Consider the following 22,422-nt stretch of genomic DNA (forward strand, 5'->3'; position numbering starts at 1 on the left):
ACTAAAACATCTGCGCTCGATCATTTAAAAAGTAGTTCCGTGTCACAAACCAACTGTGAACATGAATACAGGGTTTTTGTTCAATAATGGTAGTCATTTGTAATTTGTATATACTTTTGTTTCAATATTTTGCATTTTTATATAAGCGCTGCACTCTGATGTGTTAATCCTGCTTAAGTTACCTATGTTTCATTTCCCAATGATACATATGCATGCCTGTAGATCAACAAATTACGTGATTGTTATGCGCAAAACTCAAGTTGCTTTTCAAAAGTAAAAGGACTCCATTGTTTGGCGAGAACGTCAATTCGACGAAGATGAAACAGACAGTGAAATTAGATTCGTATGCCAGCGAATAAAAGTAAAAAATTGCTACAATAGTTGAACTTATTGCAGTTTTTATACAAAATACGTTGTTATCTTATTATTGAAAAGCATTTTTTTGTTAATCATCGTTGCATAGATTGTCAACGTTTGATCATATCTTAACCAACAAAACTGCTTCATTTACACATCGAACGAGACGAAAGCACTTTTATGTTTTGTGTTTAAAATAGCTTTAATCAATTAAAGTTTTATATAAAACACAAAGGCTAATTAAGACATACATACAATGAGCTAAACACAAACAGAATAAGCAAACAAAACACAACACATCAAGCATCTGTCAAAAAGCTTATACTTGTCGCATATTAATGCTTTTAATGACTCATCTTGCAAAATGTCACACTACATTCATGATTGTTACGCAACATGACTTTTCTAGATGATTTGCATCAAAGAAAGTTTTGTATCATATTTATCGAAACATGAACATAACCTAAAATTTGGAATATTATGTGCAAACAACACTTGAATTATAATAAGTTGCGATATATAGAACGTTTAGTTTCAAATAAACACAAACACGATTGCAAAAAGTATTAATCTCATAATCAAAATAGTTGTTTATATTAACGTAAAACTACAACAATTACAATCGCTTCATATTTTGACCATGGTATTCAGTAATTGTGTGCGTCATAATCAAAATAGTTGTTTATATAAAGTAACACTACAACAATTACAATCGCTTCATATTAAAAACATGGTATTCAGTAATTGTCTGAGTCATCGAACCTGTTTTTGTTAACAAATGTAACCAGTAGGTCTACTTTTCTAAAGACGGGCTAAAGATATCTGAAGCTTTCTCCAGTATTGAGCATCGCTATTTAACAAGTAAGAGAAGCACGAAAGGTTTTCAAGAGTACTAATTGCAATAATGATTTAAATAGTTGTAAATAATACACATTCTAAAATAATCATAAAAAGGATATTCCTTAAAATGGCATAACAGTTGCTGAATACACAAGTGTGACATTGCATTTTAGAAGTGTACTTGACCTAAACATTGCGTACACTTGTAACATTAGATTGAAATAAACTTTCAAGTACAATTGAAACAAGCCGACGCTCGAAAGTATATCCATCATATATGCATTAATATGAACGATAATATTCAGAATAAGGAAAATGCCGATACAAGTTAATATAGTTATCTTTAAAATGATTACGATATTTCTACCTTTTGTCTCATTTTCACTTTTCAATGCGGTTTTATGCATTTGTCATATCTACAATGCTTGCATATGTGGTTCCGCTATAAAACAATAGGTAAATCAATCAAATTTAATTTGTAATCGCCCTGACCTCTTATGTGTCAAAACAAATATGTGAAAACCATGTGAGGAATTCGAATAGAGTAGAACTTCTGTCCATGGATATTATACTGACCACCTACACGGCAATTGCAATAATAAATCGCGTTGGTAAGTTTTAGTTACCCGATGAACTGATGAGAACCTGTTTAATATATATTCTATTTATCATCCGTATTTGCATCCTCCAAAGCCAAAGCCAGTGTTCTCGCGAAGTCAATGTCGACATACTCTGTCGGTGTGCTGGGCCTTTGCAACGTACCAGCCGTTTTTGGATGGGTCGGCTTTGCTGACAAAGCTTCTAGGTCCAGCTCGATATAAATGAGTTCGCCGGCTCCAGGGGTTGTCTAAAATAAAGAAAGTACTTTGTGATCACTTATCAAAATTAATCTTTATCTAGTTCTTTACTTTTGAAAATATAATTGGTTTGGTTTTATGATCGTACCCATAATCAGAATAATGTAACTTATCCCATGTGGTGCACTGTAGAAGTACAGGGTGTACACGTTTTAATATGTAAGCGAATAATGTACAATGTCAGTTTTAATTAGCCTTTAAGAACTTTTGACTGTTTTCCATCGGTATGAAAACCACTTGTTTGTATATATGTATAAACTTTTCTTTAAAGTAAAGTTAATACGCATTTATACACTATAATGTGTTCGCATAACGATGTATTTTGGAACACTCACTACCTTGGGCTGGGGCTGGATTTCCATCGATTTATTTTCCACAGGTGGCGCGAGAATTGGTTCTGTTGTCAACAATGTCGTGGATTTGTTTACCACGGCGTATTGACACTCGGCACCGTCGATGCTAGCATAGCCTGTGTATAAAATTTTAGCGATATAAAACGCCAACTATACCATCATGGCGTTATCTTATCTTTTTTTCGATTAAAGAACCGTTATTGATGACAAGTCATCAAATTGACACTACAATGATATAGTATACTTGAATTGACAGCAATGGCTAACATAAACCTTATGAAAGTCGTCGATATGTCAAAACTGAACGCGAGCATCATGCCCAGTTTTTTTCGTTCCATATATTATTTTGTGAAAGCACTCGTTATACAAGTATGCGGTAGTAATGAGTGAAATTATATATTATTTTGGAATTAAGACCTCATAATATCTTGACTTTAAAAAACCACTTGAATTTACTTGAATTGTTATATGAACGTGCCTGTGCACCTAAACACACATATTTGATTAATAATAGTTGACGCTAAAAATCTGTTCTTCACCTTCTTCTTCAACTATTTGTCCTCTGGCTCTGAAATACAAGAAACCTGATGAAGAAATTCTTGTGCAAACACACATGTAATGCGCATTGATTACATAGTTTTAAATTTATGTTATGTTCAAATCTAATAAAAACTTTAAGTTTAAGTTTTACAAACATGTAATTTGAAGATTCGTACCAACCGAATATTGTATCTTGTGCATAAGTATATGATCTACTTAACACATTATTTATTAACAATAATTTTAGTAACACAAAATGCAAGAGCAATTTTGGTTAAACAGATGAAACACATTTGCACTTTAAGTAAGTAATATATTCACATCTTCACTCTTCAAGTCCATTTCACCGACGACATTGTGATCGTCTGCACGGAATTAAATAAAACTTAAGTTTTTTTTAAGATGGTTACTTTTTATATTGTTCTATATGTTGCACAGACTGCATAAAGCTAGAGACACAATTCCCAATAACAATAAAGAAAGCAATGAACATACTGTATTAGACATTAGCTTAAAAAAACTTTTAACTATAAAAATATGCATGCTTATGAAACACAAATATTTCAGTGCAGACTCAATACATGAGACATTATAATACACGCGACCATATGGGCAAAAACAGCATAATGCATATGACAGCACATGAGGCGTTTAACTTCCTTGGGTTTTAAAAGTCATACACATATAAAAGGCATATTTTTTTTCCAGAAAAGAGAAAAGTTGTCATATCTCATAAAAATGTTATGTACATAGATCCAAATTAGACTTCGACGTCACCATTTGTCCATTTAAGTCGCGTATTTTGCGTATGGGATATTAACAAGATGAAAATATGCACCATGTCACACACTTTGTCCAAGGAGGGAACTGCACAGTCTGTGTCATTTTTATACTATTTCCGAAACGAAATCATGTTATACCTTGGCCAAAATGTTATTATAACAAGTGTTCTGAGCAAGTTCTGTTACAATTGGGCAAAAACGCGACTTCTATAGAATTCACAATCTTCCATAAAGGCAATAGAAGGAAACTTGCAACATACCGGTGGTGATTTCAACCGACCGCAGCCATTTTCAAGTTTGGGTTGTTAATATTAAAACAAATACCCCAATGGTGGCGCAAATTGTTGACCCTACATATATGATATGATTGCACCTGGTAAGCGGTCAACATGGATCTTGTATTTTTCGAATAGTTTGTTCTAGTTTCATAAAACACATACAAAGAAAACATGTGCCTTGCGATTTTAGAAAAAAAAAGATTTTTAAGTGTTTACTGCATACATGTGCACATAAGGGAAGTATTTAACACTAAGGGCGGAGCCAATTTACATCTTATAGATATGATTCGAGCCTGATAGATGATCACCACATACGGAATATTACGCTAGTCAATTGCTCCAAGAGTTTGTATCACTCGAGTGGCTTGTGTGATGACGTATCACACGAGAGGCGGAGCCTCGAGTGTGATGCGAAATAGCACAAGCCACGAGAGTGATACAAACTCTTGGAAAAATTGACTAGCGTAATATTCCTTTTATTATATACATCAACAAACGAAAGCAGTTAACAAATGTATTTTTTACTTTAACAAAACTGACAAAACAATGACTAAAACGGTACGCCATAGTTTATTTAAGACGCGTATGAATACAGTTTATCTAAATTAACGTGTAAACATTCGAACCAGGAAAACACAGGTTTCGGACACGCTTACCTTAATGCCATCGTTAATCCAATTTTTATAACAATTAAGTTGACAACTTTATTCCGATGTTTATAACAAAAACGTTTAAACGATATGCACTTCCACTTCTATCTTTCATGTCTTTATCGAAACTTAGTTTAAACCACTCTATTTTAGTGTATTGCTATCGAAATATACATCATGCATGATAAACACACACTCCAAAATACGTGTTTAACACATAGTTTACTGTTAAAAAACACCACGTACGACATATCCTTACAGAGTTTAGATAAAACTATTGTGTTTTGTCACAGAAATGACGTCACACGATGTACTACGTTATATATTTCGTAATATAAATTATTTCTATTTTCGGTGCGTGTAATGTGACGTCATTAAATCGGTCGAAGTAGTCCGGCTAGTATGGTAATACGGAATTGGAAACAGCGAGTAGCGTAATACGGGATTTTTTTTATTTCAACGATTGATACAACCTGTATTTTGATAAAAGCATTAAACAGGTATATAATAAAAGATGTTACATGCCGAGTACAAAGTCTATGTGCCTCGCGGTTTAAGAGTTGTGTGTTGATTTGTTATAAATAAGGAAAACAATTCTCCCCAGAAAGGACTTGTTGTGACCCTAGAAACATGATGTTTAGAAATTTGATAAAAAAACTACATACATTGTATTATTTTACATGCAAAATGACACATACGTGTTTTGCGGTTTTAAATGTAACATAAACACACACAAGCTAAGGCCCTTGCGAATTAAGAAATACAAAGTTAAAACAAATAATTTTGAACTCAATACAGAAAAGGGAAAGAGGATACTCCCAAATTGGAGCCATTTACTCACACTGGACATAATTGAAGCAAAATGGGTTTGGGGCCACCTTATGGTGTAGAATGCCAAGTCCCTAGGGCGGGATAAAGATCAAACTAAGAGCAACATTTAACACGCAAATTAAATGAGCCGAATACGATGTAACATGCGCAACCTTTGGGCCTTGAGGTTTTAGAAGAGATTGAACATGTTAGCTTTATACATATGTATGAAAAAAACTTGGAAGAAGACCACCATATGATAATATGTTCCAATGTCCAGACAAATATGTCTCGCGATTGATGATGAGAAACTTTTTAAGGTTTTTACTGTATACTTATGAGATAAACAAGCTACACCCATTGTGGGGCCAGTTTTAAACACAACGGCATGATTTGAAAAATAACTTGTTGGGCAACTCCAATAAGTTTTCAAATGCCCAATACCGAACCAATATACCTTGCGCTTTCACAGAAAAGGAGTTTTGAAGTTGTCACTAAATTCTAATAGCACCAATAAGGATAACAATATAACCCCAGGGCGGATCCCTTTCTAACAAGAGAAGAAAGATTTGAACAAACTAGGTAGATAACAAAAATACAATGTTATTTGCCAATATAATGAGTCTAGGCCTTGTCGTTTTAAATAAGAAGAATTTTAAAGATTTTGTTAAATAAGTCTTTTTAAATTATGTGACCCTGCAGCGTGGATATTTAGTCCCCAGGACCAGGACTGGAAACCTAGTAGGGGACCACTATGTGTGCAACCTAAATATTAAAGACCGGACCATTATAATTTGAGAGAAGATTAACGAAGTTTTCAGTATATTATCTATTTTAGCTGTGGTGACTAAACAGATGCGATGGACCGGAACGATTTGAACAACTTTGTAACAGGGTCAACCAATGATCGCTCCTGTGAAGTTATATTTAAGTCTTCCAAGCGGCTCAGGAAAAGCATTTAGACAAAATCAACGGACAAACGAATGCACGAACTGACGGACGGACGGAAAGACGGACCGACGGACGATGGGCAATCCGGTATCCTCAATGCTCCCCATGAGAACTTTGTGCCTTTGTGAGCTTTAAATGCAAATTAAATTATGTGATGAAATTAGCGGAGTCGTGCCATTGTTCGTAATTGACGATAATCCCCTGAGGCAAATACGACGGATTACGAGAAAATCTCTAAATATATCTAAAACATTAACATACGACGCAAAAACTACCGGTATCATCATGCGCAGATTGTCGACACGTCACCTAACACTGACGGTCAACACATCGAAAAATGAATTCTTTAGCGTTATTGATTGAGCTGAAGGTTTACTAGATCGCACGTTTCTCAAAGTCAATGCTTTTGAATTCGACTGCCACCTATATTTCTATTCCGATTCGCGATTCTGATTACTCGTCTTTTTATCAAGAATTGATTTGATATCAAACCCAACCCTATCTTTGAGAGCTTCGCACAGCTCTGATCACAAGTGTGTTCTTAGCTTTCCTAAATTAGACGAATTAAGCAACTTATGGAAATCTGTTTTGGATTTATACGAGTTCGCAAAACACACGAATACATTTTTAGCAGTGTACCGAAAATCATCTACACGTGTCTTATACCCTCACTGGAAGCACACATGTTGAGAATAACGGGATTTTCAATTACCAATTCGGCTTAACAAGGTCTTGTCTATACTGCAGAGCAGAACATATTTGGACACAAATATGAAATCATGTTATCGATTTCTAATACCTGTTTAAGCTGATAATAGTTTGAATTTTGTTTAATTACGAAATGGTCACTTATTCATGCATTTGAGGAAAGTATTCTCTCCACACGAACGCGTCTCACCCTCTATACTCACCCACGTCATGAGCGAACATGAGCTATTCAAATCGAACATTATAATGGTGTTTCAATGACATGTAAATGAAAGAAAGCATGACAGCAATTTCATCAGAAACGTTGGTGACGAATTTAGACTGTAACCAGTCACAACGCAAAACAACATTAAGGAAGAATGTGAAATCCATTGTAAAATCGCCCGAATGTTGTTAAGCAGACAAATATAAAGCAGATTGTATAACATGCTTAGAACGTCACCAGAAACTACCCGTTGTAAAGGAAAACTAATTTATTTCAACTATCAACTAAAACACAAAGTCTGAATGTATATGTCGATATCAAGATGCAAGTCATGTGAACAGTTACATTAAACCTGTTTATGTGATTGGTGGCAGTTTCGAAGGTTACGACGCGTTAAACCTCCATATCTTGTTTAAAGAATGTACACAGCGCATATGTTGCATAACGTGAGCGCTTTCTTCAGAAGCCTGAAGTGAAATTTCTATAATTCAGATTTAAAGTTTAAGTAAGGGACTCGTTAGGCATATCGAAACAGTAATGATCTTCTTACAAACATCGAACACAAATGTCGCGATACAAGTGCTCTTAGTTCCTGGTATATCATTTTTAAGTTGCAAAAGTTGTTTAATATGTTAATGGAACATATTAATTTTGCCTAATTTATTTAATGTTTTTTAAACATATTCGTTTGACTAGATAACCGATACTTACGATAACATGGCATATAAATGTGTTATTTCAGTTTTGCGCATAAGGTTTTGGCAGTAATGTTTTACTTTTCTGTCTGCTTATGTGTATTGGATTTAAACCGTTTAAGACGCTACTTGTGGGCTAAGTGTCAGGTTTGGCTAGCCCTCAAACCGGTTAAAAAGCTCGATGCTTTGCATTGGAAATCCATTTCAATGCGGTGAAAATAGTGTTAATCATTCTATTATTATAGTTGGTGTTTTGTTATACAAGTAGTTGACTGACTGAGTTTGATTGTTTGCTATATTCATTGTTTTATCATATTTTCATATTTATTATCGATATTGATGATTTCGATAATTGCCGATGGTTTTCCGTCAATTAGAAAACCGTCACGGTGTACACACTTTTCGTCCGTTTGTTAGACTGAATTTTTTTAAAATTCAAATCCCTTTCCTACCAAATTAAGGATCACCGCATGACAGGACGATGTAAGAATTGTAACGGAGTTTCACGTGCAGGCAACAGATAATCGCGACGAGACACCAATTCCCGATTCTGTCAAAACGGCTTTTAAAAACATTTTTGACATATAATAAAATATATGAGTAATGGAACTCCGTGTATTTTATCACGAAGATATTCTTATTCCCATCCGGTAGTCTTTTATTTTGGCAAATATGTATTTCTTATACAAGTTTACTGTGTACTTTTCGGCAACTCATGCTTACATACGTTGAACATAAAATTGTATAAGGCAAAGTTTAATGACTTTAATGCCAAAGCAAGCTGAGCCAATATACTTACGTTGTATTTTGAACTATGTTGATTTATGAACATAAAATAACATATATGTAGTTAACGTTGAATCATGACTTTATATTGGTATTATCATACGCTTATTTATACGTCTCTGGGTAATTTTTTTATATGAACGCAAATGGTTAAAAAAAGTATGCATCACAATGCAAATCTAAGGCTTGTACAAACCTGTTGTTTGACCTTTCCGTGTAACATACAAGACAACAATCACAATTATCACGACGATGATTAACACACTGACACCGCATACGCTTGCAATAATTATCAGATGTTGTCCATCCTTTTTCGCTCTCGTAGTCAAAACAACGGTTTCTGTTGAAAAATAATACATATAAGTGTGTACATAATATTTTAGATGCTATTGGCGGGACGATCATTTAAAAGAGTTACAAAAAGGCATTTACGGGACTGATTGTTTTATGTGTTTTAAATATGTATTTATATTGCAATTCATATTACTTCGCCCCATTGGTGCAAAAAGGTACCATGTACCCTCTCATTTCAATGGCACATGGTACCTTTTTGCACCAAGGGACGATTTGCTGTTTACCTGTGTTTTCGATAAGTACTTCCCCGTGAGCATTTGCTTTGTCTTGTATTGTTGATGGTTGATTTGTACTTGCAATGGCAGTGACCCCATCTGTGTGTATTGTCTTCTCTGAATGCGTTGTATATGTATGTGCCACATAAAAAGCAAAGAAAATAGTATACAATTATTCCTCCTAATATGGCATTTAATAAACAATACGAAAGAGCATTAACGTTTAGGAATTCATAAATATATTTCAGCTAATTGCAAAACAATTAGGCTGAGTAAGTGCTTTCATTAATGGAAGAAAGCAAAGTCTCGCTTTATTTGCACTATTTACATTCCAGGAAAACTGTTATTATTTCTGCAAACGAACCAAATATTCGCAGTGTGATTTGTTCGAATAACGTTAGACGACTAATTTTGGTTACGGTAAAATGAATCGTCGATTGTTGTTCACTAAAAACACTCTCGCATTCATGTTTTGTAGGCTTTAACTAAGAAGTTAATCTACCTTTAAGACAATACATATTCACATACACACATGTATGGTATTTTTGATGCAAATATTCAAAAATACACGAATAATTAACATCTATTTATTAACCAAAAAAATTAAAGCGACTCCGAAAGCAAAAGTCCGTTATGTTTGAACAATATGTCAAAATTTGTCAAAATGTGTGAGCGTATGGATAGGCATTGTCCATATACACATGCCTACCAAATATGAATGTTATATCTGAAGGGAAATAGAAGTTATGAGCATTTTTCGAAACCTAAACGCAAAGTGTGACGGACAGACGGACGGTCGGACTGACAGACTGACAGACGGACAGTGCGATCACTACCTGCCCTCCTTCGGGGGCATAAACAGCGGAGAAAATGTGTCTCAGTTTCAACATATCTGTACTTGTCTCTTTGATTGGTGTCGGTATCGTCAGAGCTGATTTGGTGGTTTTGGGGCTACCATCACTCGAGACTACAAGTGTTGAAAACGGTAACTGAGAAGTCAGCCTGCCTATTTGTGAAATAATATATATATATATATATTTAACAATCCGATGTAAATCTTAACAGTTAAACGTACAATTAACATACGACATATACATTACTCAGAATATATGTGCACATTGCTTTATAATTATTTATTGTTATTTCATTGAAATATCTCTTTCATAATATATTTTTTCCTTAGGGTAATGATTGATACTAATAAGTAAATATGTTACATTTTCAGTGTTTAAAACCACACTCTTCAAGCGGGCCTACGATTTTTCTTGTCATAATATAAATGCTTATTTATTTTAATGTGTCGCTTAAACCGCAAAACTGCCTACATACTTATCGGTACACACGAACAATCGTACCTGGAGAATTATCTTATCGTTTCTCCTTATTTATACTGAACAGTTTTGTCTTTTTTTAGAAAAAAAAACTGTTTTTGATGATACACACACTAACAATACGAATACAAGTAATGTCTTTTTATAAACAAATAAAAAGCGAGTACTTCCGAGGACAAATGTACTTTATGTGGCACCCATTTTTAATAGTTGATGTTAAATTACCTGATGAATTTCCGGCGAAATGTTGTTGTCGTTTTGTCTGAGCAATTTCTCAACATTTACTGACATAATGAAGAGGCATTTTCCTAACCATAAAAACCCTTACTATAATGCATGTGTAGCTATAACGCATATCGAAGTTTATTCCTCAGTATCAACCTACCTTTACTTGGCTCTGTGATTAGTGTCGATATTGTAAAAGCTGATTTGGTGGTTTTGGGGCTACCATCACTCGAGACCACATGTGTTGAAAACGGTAATTGAGAAGTCAGCGTGCCTTTTGGTACAAAAATTCTCATATATGTGCATTTACGAAACAAGAATGTAAATCTAAACAGGTGAACGTATAATTAACATGACACGTAAAAATACAGAATATATTAGTACATTGCTCAATGATTATTTTGTGTCTCTTCTTTAAAATTTCTGTTTAATAATATTTTTTGTTCTGGGGTAATGATTGATACTAATGATACAATATTTTACATTTTCAGTATTCAAAACCACACCCTTCAAGCGGTTCCATGATTTTTCATTTCATAATATACATGCTAAAACCGTTAACATGTCTATATGCTTATTTGTACACAACAACAATCGTGCCTTAAATACGCATATTTTAAAGGTAAAATCTATCAAGTATAGTGTTTGTGTAGACGACACAAATATACCCATAATTTTTTGAACTAGTATCTAATTAATACAGTACTATCTTATAGTTTAGAGATAATGGTCGTACATGTAAGAATATTGATCGTATATGCCATATTTTATGATGTTACAAACATATGTTTAAGACTGCAAATTCAAAGAGATCAATGCATTGAAATTTGGCAACGACTATTGACGCCACAATAATTACAAAACGCTTTAATTCTTGCCTTAACAGAAACTTTAGAATATGGCATCATTCATCTCAATAATCTTACACATTTTTGCTCAGAAACGTTTGGCGTCTACTTTAGATAAACAATGATACTCATTTGATGTTACAAAGACTGTAGAAGCTCGTTTTTAAAGTACAGAAATATATAAGACAAATATCGAAACAAATCGCTGCAATTAATAAGTTACTCATACATATTTTGATTTCTTCAGAATGTTTTTAATGGTCTATATAGACATCATAATTAAACTTGTTTGATATTAAAATAATATTCAACAACTCTTCCTTTAGAGACATACACTTAAAACGTATTGTTGACATCACGTATGCGATCCATGTGGTGTCAGAAATGTGTAAGAAACCAGAATATTCCAAATCATACCATAGTTTCTTGTAATTTACAAGTAACAGTTTTTCTCGCTTTTATGTAACACACATGTTTTTAATGATGCACACATTAAACATACGCGTATAAGTAATGTCTATCTATAAACAGATAAAATGCAAGTGCTTTCTAATAAAAATGTACTTTACGTGTCAATCATTTTTTATAGTTGATGTTACATTTCCTGATGAATTTCGGGGGAAATGTTCTTGTCGCTTTGTTATACCTACGTTTCTGTGCAATTTCTCAACATATTCTGACCGTATTAAGAGGTATATTCTTTACAACAAAACAACAACTTACTATTAAGCATTTTTAACAATAACGCACATCGCAGTTAATTTTGACACTGTTCGAAAATGTAATTACAAACCGTGAATGTTGCCTTATCAGAGAAATATTTCTCATCATCAAACTACATGTACTTGTCTTTTTGACTGTTGTAGATAGCGTGAGAAATGATTTGGTGGTTTTGGGGAAACCAACACTCGAGACCACATGCGTTGAAAACGGTAACTAAGAAGTCAGCGTGCCTATTTGTTCAATAATATTCATATATGTGTATTTACGAAACAAGCCGATGTAAATCAAATCAAGTAAACGTACAATTAACATGCGACCTGTACAATTATCAGAATATATATGCACTTTGCTTTCCTGTAATTTTTATAAACTTTCTCTTTCATAATATCTTTCTTTTACATGGCGTGATGATTGATACTTATGATACAATATCAAACATGTTTAGTATTCAAAACCACAATCTTCAAGCCGATCAACGATTTGTCTTTTCATGATATACATGCTTATTTATTGTAATGTGTCGCTTAAACCGTAAACATCTTGATATACTTATCGGTACACAAGAACAATCGTGCCTGAACTACGCATTTTTTAAGGTAAACTATATCACTTATAGTACTTTTGCAGAGGAAACAAATATACAATTTTCTAAGTAATACCGTGCATTTAATGGCTTAAAGATAATGGTCGTTAGTTTAAGATTGTTAATCATATATGCCATATTGTATAATGTTTCACACATATGTTTAAGAATACAAACAATTCAAAGAGATAAATGTATTGACATTGTGACAGTTATGTTTTGCGTCTCAATCAATATGAGGAAGCGACTATGCTCTTTATTGCTGGCCTTAACAGAAACTAACGAATGTGACATTTTTTTTACCCCGATAATCTCACAAATGTTTGTTCAGAAACGTTTGGGGTCTGCTTGAGATAAGCACTGCTTATCAGTTGATGTAACAAAGACGCAAGTAAGTCGTTTTGAAAGTCCAGAAATATAAAAGATAAAAAACGAATGTAATCGCGGCACAAAATATGTAACGCTTACATGTTTTGATAACTTCAGAATGTTTGTTAATGATCTATATATATATAATAATCAAATTTATGTTATATTATAATAATATTCAACAACTCTTCCTTTAGAGACATAAACTTTAAACCGTATTGTTTACATCACGTACTCGATCCAAGAGTTGTCAGCAAATTGTGGGAAACCACCAACAATATTCCAAATTATCCCATAGTTTTTTGTTATTTACACTTAATAGTGTTCTCAAGTTTATGAAACAAAACTATTTTTCCTGATGCACACATTACAAATAAGAAATGTCTATTTATTAATAAAAGGAAAGTGCTTCCTTATACAAATGTTCTTTAAATGTCAACCATTTTTAATAGTTGTTGTTACATTTCCTGATGAATTTCCGGGGAAATATTTTTGCCGCTTTGTCATATCAACTTTTCTGAGTAATTTCTAAACATATACTGACATAATTAAGGGTAATATTTCGTACGATAAAACACATTTACTATCATGCATTAACTATCGCACATCGCAGATTTATTTTCACAATGTTTTAAAGTTTCCTTACAAAACAACGAATGATGCCTCTTGGGAAAAGATTCATCAGCATCAACCTACCTGTACTTGTCTCTTTGATTTGTGTCGATATCCTTAGAGCTGATTTGGTGGTTTTGGGGTTAACAACATTCGAGACAACATGTGTTGAAAACGGTAACTGAGACGCCTGCGTGCCTGTTTGTAAAAGAAAATATTCATTTACATGTTTAACGAAATTTTCCGATGTAAATCTAAACAGCTTAACGTACAATTTACAGAAGACATAATACAATATTCAGACTATATTTGAACATTGCTTATCAATTATCTATTGTCATTTCTTCATAATTTCTCTTTCACAAGATCTGTTTATGCCTGGAGTAATAATTGATACTTATGATGCAATAGTTTACAATTTCAGTACTCAAAGTCACACCCTTCAAGCGGAACCACGATGTTTGATTTTATAATAGCCATTCTATTTATTGAATTGTGTCGCATAAACCGTAAACATGTCGATATGCTTATCGGTAAACAGGAAACAATTTGCCTAAAATACGCATTTTTAAAAGGCAAAATCTTTCCAGTATAGTGTGTAGACGAAACAAGTATACTCATAGTTGTTTGAACTATTGTCTACTTAATATCGTATTATATTATTGTTTTAAGATTATAGTCGTTAATGTAAGATTATCGATCTTATGTTTTATTTTATAATTTTTCAAACATAAATTAAAGACTGCAGAAAATTCCAAGATATCAATGAATTGAAATTTGGCGGCTATTTTTGACGCCAAAATAATTACAATACGCTTCATTTCTGGCCTTAACATAAACTAATGAATATGTCATCATTTACCCCAATAATCTCACACATTTTGTTCAGAAACGTTTGGGGTAACCAAGGCTGAAGTAGGTCGTTTTAAAATTCAAGAAATATATCAGATAAATAGCGATGTTTTTCAATGGACAAAATAAGTTACGCATACACATTGTTTACATCACGTACGCGTTCCAAGTGTTGTCACCAATGTGTAGGAAAGCAACAAAATATTTTAATTAATCCCATCCTTTCTCGTTATTTACACGTTCTAGTTGTCTTAGTGTGTATAGTGTGTAGACGAAACAAGTATACTCATAGTTGTTTGAACTATTGTCTACTTAATATCGTATTATATTATTGTTTTAAGATTATAGTCGTTAATGTAAGATTATCGATCTTATGTTTTATTTTATAATTTTTCAAACATAAATTAAAGACTGCAGAAAATTCCAAGATATCAATGAATTGAAATTTGGCGGCTATTTTTGACGCCAAAATAATTACAATACGCTTCATTTCTGGCCTTAACATAAACTAATGAATATGTCATCATTTACCCCAATAATCTCACACATTTTGTTCAGAAACGTTTGGGGTAACCAAGGCTGAAGTAGGTCGTTTTAAAATTCAAGAAATATATCAGATAAATAGCGATGTTTTTCAATGGACAAAATAAGTTACGCATACACATTGTTTACATCACGTACGCGTTCCAAGTGTTGTCACCAATGTGTAGGAAAGCAACAAAATATTTTAATTAATCCCATCCTTTCTCGTTATTTACACGTTCTAGTTGTCTTACTTTTATGATATAAAACTGTAATACAAATACATGTTTAGGACAGATACATTTTATTTATCACTAAAATGCTAGTATGTTTATATTCGATGTATGGAACCTGATTACAATAAAATAACTTTAAAATGTCAAGAGTTTATAAAGTATTATCAAATGATCTTTAACTCAATATTTCGGTTTTTTCAACACTTTGTAGGTTAAAAAATTGAATAAATGTTTAAACATGTTATTGAATTGTTCGTGTATTGATTTTGAAAAACAGAATTACCAATGTTGATCTTACCTTTTACATAAAGTCTTGTTATGTCAATCAACGTTATGAATGTGGAAGCCATAGTGCACACAACAATGGCCATATGATCAATGTCCTTTACGTTATAGATCACTCTGTATCTATAGCGTTCGGTCGAGTATTTTAGCGCATTTGATGTGTTATTATTAATTGTTATAGTAACATTCCATGTCTGATGCATGTATGTCGATAAAGAACAGCTAATATCTTTCCATTCTCCAATTGCAGCTATCAAACAATCCTCGCAACCGTCAACATTCTGCCTTGGTCCTAGAGCTGGGCTTGCTATAAACAACGATTATGAATGTATACAATTATTATAAACAACGGGTGAATTATTTCGGATAAATTGAAACGTTGAAAACAATTGCAACATATTAAAAACCTTTTGACTTAAAAGAGTGTTGACTAATTTGAATGTTTATTTTATTGTGTTTATTTTTTAAATAATTCATATTTGCAGGAGAAGCTGATAATAAAGATGAAGTTCAACTTATCTCAATACAAAAACATCAATTAATACAAACAGTACTAGAATCATAAATTAACTGTTTTTTTTTTGACAATTAAAAGTTTATGATTCTTTGCTTATTGATGACAACGTTCAGCAGTGCTTTATTAATGAATAACGCAGTAACACACGTCGGTTAGACAGTTCACTACAAGTTTACACAATTATAAACACACTCTAAATAAAAACTTCGTCAAATCAGTTGTTAGGTGTTTAAAACTGTATTTAAATGAATACATGCATTCATCAGTTTATATGTTTTTCTTGTTACAAACTAGCAAACTTCATATTTATGTATCTCTGTTTAGTTCTAGAGTGTCGAAAATAAGCGACTCACTTTATTGAAACTCTCATTTAATCAAATTGCAACTCATGAACAATAAATGGAGAACCTTGGAACGAGACGAATACGTGAAAATATACCAATGCACCAAAATGTTAATCAAATATTGCTCTACATACTCAAAATATTTTTATTTCGCAGTTTGGTGAAGACATGATCAGGTCACCTTAATTATAATCTTTGTTTAAGATGCATATGTAGATTTGTACTTGCAATGTACACACTAGTTGTTTATAAGGACGTGCACGCCTATGAAACGGTACTCATTTTAAGTGCTTTTGCTGATGAAATGATCATAACAGGGACTATATGCAAGATACTTAGTATTAATTGGATGTTTGATTATGTTACTGCATTGAACAGATTACTTGGATTGATTGGGGACACATACAAACCCAAAACAATAATATTTCGTTAACGCGGTAGGCATCAGCTAAACGAAAAATGAACGTACATTTGACAGTCGATAGAAGTTGTTGACAAGTAACATTACTTACGAACGTGGTTTAATTATACTGGGAATTGAGCCCCAACCCAGATTATACAGTTTGCAAGGGCGCGTAAATCTATGGCTGTTTTCTTTTGTTAATGCAAATTACTTGATGAAAACACTTAAATTCTTGGTCAACTGATTTATTCGTTATTATTAAATTGTACACCCCCCCAAAAAAAAACAAAAAAAAACAACAACAAACACACACAAACATATAGTGCGACATTATGAGGCGATTTGGGAAGGTACATACATTGACCAATAAAACTGATAAAATAATGGTTACAAGAACAAACGTTATTCTTTCATTTTTAAAATTCATGGTTTATAGGTTATATTTGGAAAATATATTATGAATTGCATAGCAATATATATTTGAAACAAACGGATAATCGAATAGTATCCATGACAACATTAACAAAAACTAGCTCGTACAAAATGAATTCAAATGTAGACTTACTTACAGTTTCAAGAAGATCAAAGATCCCATGATAGACCAATACTTGATAAATATATGTATTGTATTTAAGGTTTTACTATTGCGCACATAATGTATCGATGTTTATAAAGGATGGTTTGCACAGCTTTGACGAGGAAACTAGCACATTGTGTCCGATGACTAGGTACCGGTATACGGCTAGTTCTTCTGCAATTAATACCCTTTACCAAACCAGCATTTCGTAAGTGTGTGGGTATACAAAATAACGCGATTAATGACGCATGACAAGTGAAGTAATATCTAAAATAGTGACAAAACAAACAGTTCGAGATGCACTCATTGGATTTTTTGGGACGACGATAGTGTAGTTGATACTTTTGATGAGAAACTAAAAGCCATATGAAGATTGGAGTGCGGTGGCATAGAGGTGACATTCACTTCTCTTTGTTTAAATTACTCTCCTCTTTATTTCTATTTTGTGGCCACGAATTAGCTATGTCGTGGCCACGAGATAGAAAAAAGAGGAGTGCACAACTAAATAAAAGCGGCGTACAATTAAGAAAAGAGCGGTGCTTCTCTTTTTTTTTTAAATTGCTTCCTCTTTTTTCTAACTCGTGGCCACGAGATAGAAATAAGAGGAGTGCAAAACTAAATAAAAGCGGCGTACAATTAAAAAAGAGCGGTGCAGTAAATAAAGGCAGAGTGCATTAAACAAAAGAGGAGAGAATTTTCGCTATCTCGAGATCCCGAGTTCGTCAGTCAATCAAACTGGTCAAAGCAGGCAAGGCTCTGATATAACATAACATACTACTATTAGTACTAATATTATTTCTACTACTACTGCTGTTGTTGTTGTTGTTGTTGCTGTTACTTCTACTACTACTACTACTACTACTACTACTGCTACTACGACTACTACTACTACTACTACTACTACTACTACTACTACTACTACTACTACTTCTACTACTACTACTTCTACTACTACTACTTCTACTACTACTTCTATTACTTCTACGACTACTACTACTACTACTACTTCTACTACTACTATTACTACTTCTACTACTACTACTACTACTACTACTACTACTACTACTACTACTACTACTACTACTACTACTACTACTTCTACTACTACTAATACTACTACTACTACTACTACTACTACTACTACTACTACTACTACCACTACTTCTACTACTACTACTACTACTACTACTACTACTACTACTACTACTACTACTACTACTACGACAACTACTACTACTACTTCTAATGGCCACGGGATAGAAAAAAGAGGTGAGCAATTTAAAAAAAAGAGAAGTGAATGTCACCTCTATGCCACCGTATTGGAGGATTCAAGTATCGACGATTTCAACAACTTTTTTGGATTGTGCGTTTTATGAACGCTTTTCACCACGTATATTTGGAAACTTCAATATGCAATATATAATTAATTATGACAAGTTATTCGATTTCGTCAATCGTGTGTCACGTAAGAATCCGACAGTTGTGGTGGTTAATATTTAATAAAGTTAAATCGATCTCATAAAATTTAATGTAAGCGTGTTTGTTTTCATGTTATTTTTGCTTTATTCATTGAATCTTTACCTAAAATAAGCCTGGTAACCTTTGAAAAGGCTGAATTAAGACCCTTTTTTTAAATTCGTCAAGCAATTCTTTAACTTAATACAGTTAAAAACATTGACATTAACGAGTTGAAACAAAAACAAAAACTATATAAAAAAGAGAAAAAATGTTAACTCCACTAGTCCATCTGAGCTATAAAATAACGTAATGCTTTGTTTATCTGATAGAAGCCATGCAAGTATTATACAAAAAAATATAACGACACACACTAAACAGCACTCAAACTTAGTCAAACGTTTTCAAACGCCCTTTAATGTTATTAATTTAACATGATGACTACCCATGATCGAGCACGCATTTTACATTTTAGTATGACTCTACGTTATATGTATAATTACGCTCCCTGACGTTCACATTTTTTATATGTGACATAAATTGGAAATTGTCTTTCCGACAATCTGTGAAATAGTGAAATAATCACTATTTGTAACCGATTCTTATAATATAGAGACAAAGAGAATGCAAGATATGCAACAACAAATGTAAAATGTACCTGTAAGATCCAACCAAACCCATTGCGAAGTACATGGACCATATGCCACTTGAACGTAGCCCTTGTGAGTTTGTGAATAGTTAAAACTCACACATGTGTAGGCATTATTAGATCTATCATAAATCCACTCGCAATGGAATGCATTATTTGGTTTTACTTCAGGATTCCCATAAGTTTGGTTTTGTCGCGTTGTGAACGTTAAAGTAACATTGTGTCCATCAAACAATGCATGAATCAGCAAACACTCTTTCCCCGACACGACTGAAGTATATAAACACACACATTTAATTATGTTACATATTAAGAAACAACAACCACAACGTTTAAACAGATCTCATGCTGATAAAATCTTATAGGATATATTACAGTATTATTTATTTACAAGTCGTGGCAGATCTGGGGCATACACCCTTATTGCAAATAGGTAAAGTCAATTGTTTTCAGTTACGAAAATAAAGTTTTAAACTTATGCTCATTAAATAAAGAAATATATTTAACTTTTAAAAGTCTATTTTGAGTAGATGATTTCGCGTTATGACTTGTAATTGATTGTGACAACGCTTTTTAATACTTGTTTAAAGAATCAACGGGCGCTCGAAAATTACAAACGTTACAGGTCTTTGAATAATATTCGAAATGAAAAAACATTGAGATAAGTAGATATATTTTCGTATTGAGATTTACACCGGATTATTAAAATATTAATTAAAAAAACACCAACTTTCCATTTTATATTAAAATACATACACATGTTTGGAATGTATAATTAATATACAATATAAAAGCAAATTCTACAGTATATATCAATTTACGTAAACAAGTGTTCATTATTGTATTACTTCTATGCGTATAACACATTGATTCGTTAAGTACATGTAAAGTTATTGTTCATATTAAACTAAGCCTTACTTAAAATAAAACACATCACATGAATGTTTAACTAAACGTAGCAAATACGTACATTGACAACGAATTATCGATACAATACAGATCGTGTAAAAGACATATGTAAGATTCATTGCCGTAAGAGACACGATTTGGCTGTTTATCTGAAAACTGAGACAAAAATACAACTGTATCTTTCATGTACGCATTATATAGGTCAAAAATATAATTTCTAAGTACAACAAATTAATGCACATTTAAAAACATATAAAATATACAAATCAAATATAACTGAATTTTAATTAAATTATTTTAATGCAAAGGCAATTGTACAAATATGTATTTTAACTTTTACATTTCAAATATAGCACGAAAACAAACTGTCGTTTAAAATAAATTACGGAACTTTAATATTACCTCACAGTATACAATTCAACTGCAATACTCCTTTTCACAAAATAGCGCAATTTAACTAAGTAAACGCTAACCCGGTATGTTATAATACCAACAAATACGATCAAATATTACCAAGTTGCTCCACACTCCTCTGAAGATATTATGTCACTAAATGATGACACTTGTTTTGCCCCGCAACGTGCATTTACACCATGCCACTTAAACTCGTTGCTTATCCATTGAACTTAAAAAATATCATGCAATTGTGCAACATGCATTATACTGTTTATAATGGTTACCGCCCCACGCGGGTTAATTGCACTCACTGCATTCATAAGTGAAGTCTCTCCAGTAGTCCGTGGTTATTCGCACATCATACTTAACACAGGCATAAGGGATTCAATTGCAAGTAAACAAAATAAAGAAGTGAAACTCCAAAAAGTATCGTTTGGAAAATAATTCGACAACATTTTCGCCATAATTAACCTCTATTAACCCAAATATATACCTTTTAAGTCTACCTGTGCTGCCCCTGACAAATTTAAGTTTAAGCATTACCATGTGACAGAATTATACTTGTAAAATTGACCGAATTAATTCCAATAATGTTCACAAAAGGTAATGTATATTAAGGAAAGCTACTTTCTTTGTCCGACTTGATTAAGCTAATAACATATCATTCTTATTACATTGCAGTCGTAATTAACTATTTAACCAGATCGGGTGTTTATTAATTTCTCCACTCTCCTTCCTCTTCCTCGTTCTATTTATATAAAGTAAGTTTGCGTGGCATAAAATACATCGAGCATTATACAAAATATGGTGTTAATTGTTTCATAAAATGTTTGCTTCATAAACTAATACATATTCGGCATGAGTCTACTTTTTTTGCGTTGTTTTCATATGGTAAAATAACTATCCCCCGTTCTCACATAGCTGCGACTTTACGACGATCATCCCGATCAAGCCACGATCTGAAAAAAAAGAATCGAGGCCAATCGGAGTTGAAATCGAGCAATTCGGAAAATTATGGTCTTCATTTCGACCGTTCGACGATGCCCCTACGTCTAACGCTCACTGCGTTCACTGCCGCGACATTCAAGATCATACTACGACGCTACGCAGAGCTTTTACTGCGCTTCTACTACGATCATGAAGATCTCTCCACGATGCGTCCGCGCTGCATGTACGATTACGGCGCTTTTACCACGCTCTTTCTA

The 22,422-nt window shown here is 33.0% G+C and overlaps 2 protein-coding genes across 7 annotated transcripts in view; one reads left to right on the forward strand and one right to left on the reverse strand.

Annotated features, from left to right (window-relative positions):
* The window catches only part of LOC127836866 (angiopoietin-2-like), a 456,318-nt gene that overhangs the window by 355,412 nt on the left and 78,484 nt on the right, over positions 1 to 22,422 (forward strand). The gene's annotated exons all lie outside the window — the stretch shown is intronic.
* Positions 553 to 21,438, reverse strand: LOC127836873 (uncharacterized). 6 transcript variants are annotated; one of them, XR_008028960.1, is made up of 11 exons: positions 21,335 to 21,438; positions 20,883 to 20,977; positions 19,922 to 20,182; positions 15,981 to 16,274; positions 14,157 to 14,270; positions 11,098 to 11,211; positions 9,391 to 10,348; positions 9,009 to 9,152; positions 2,947 to 2,975; positions 2,393 to 2,523; positions 553 to 2,044 (listed from the first exon to the last, which is right to left on the reverse strand). XR_008028960.1 is itself a non-coding variant. In XM_052363520.1 (5 exons), the coding sequence occupies exons 2-5, from the start codon at positions 9,086 to 9,088 to the stop codon at positions 1,859 to 1,861; spliced, it is 426 nt and encodes a 141-aa protein (XP_052219480.1). In that variant the 5' UTR covers positions 9,089 to 9,152; positions 9,391 to 9,617; the 3' UTR covers positions 559 to 1,858. The 6 variants fall into 6 exon arrangements, 2 of the variants coding, with proteins under 2 accessions (XP_052219478.1, XP_052219480.1); XR_008028958.1 differs by having other exon boundaries at positions 9,391 to 10,387; XR_008028959.1 differs by having other exon boundaries at positions 9,391 to 10,387; positions 21,224 to 21,359.

Source organism: Dreissena polymorpha, chromosome 7 (assembly GCF_020536995.1).
Source record: "Dreissena polymorpha isolate Duluth1 chromosome 7, UMN_Dpol_1.0, whole genome shotgun sequence".
NCBI lineage: Eukaryota > Metazoa > Mollusca > Bivalvia > Myida > Dreissenidae > Dreissena > Dreissena polymorpha.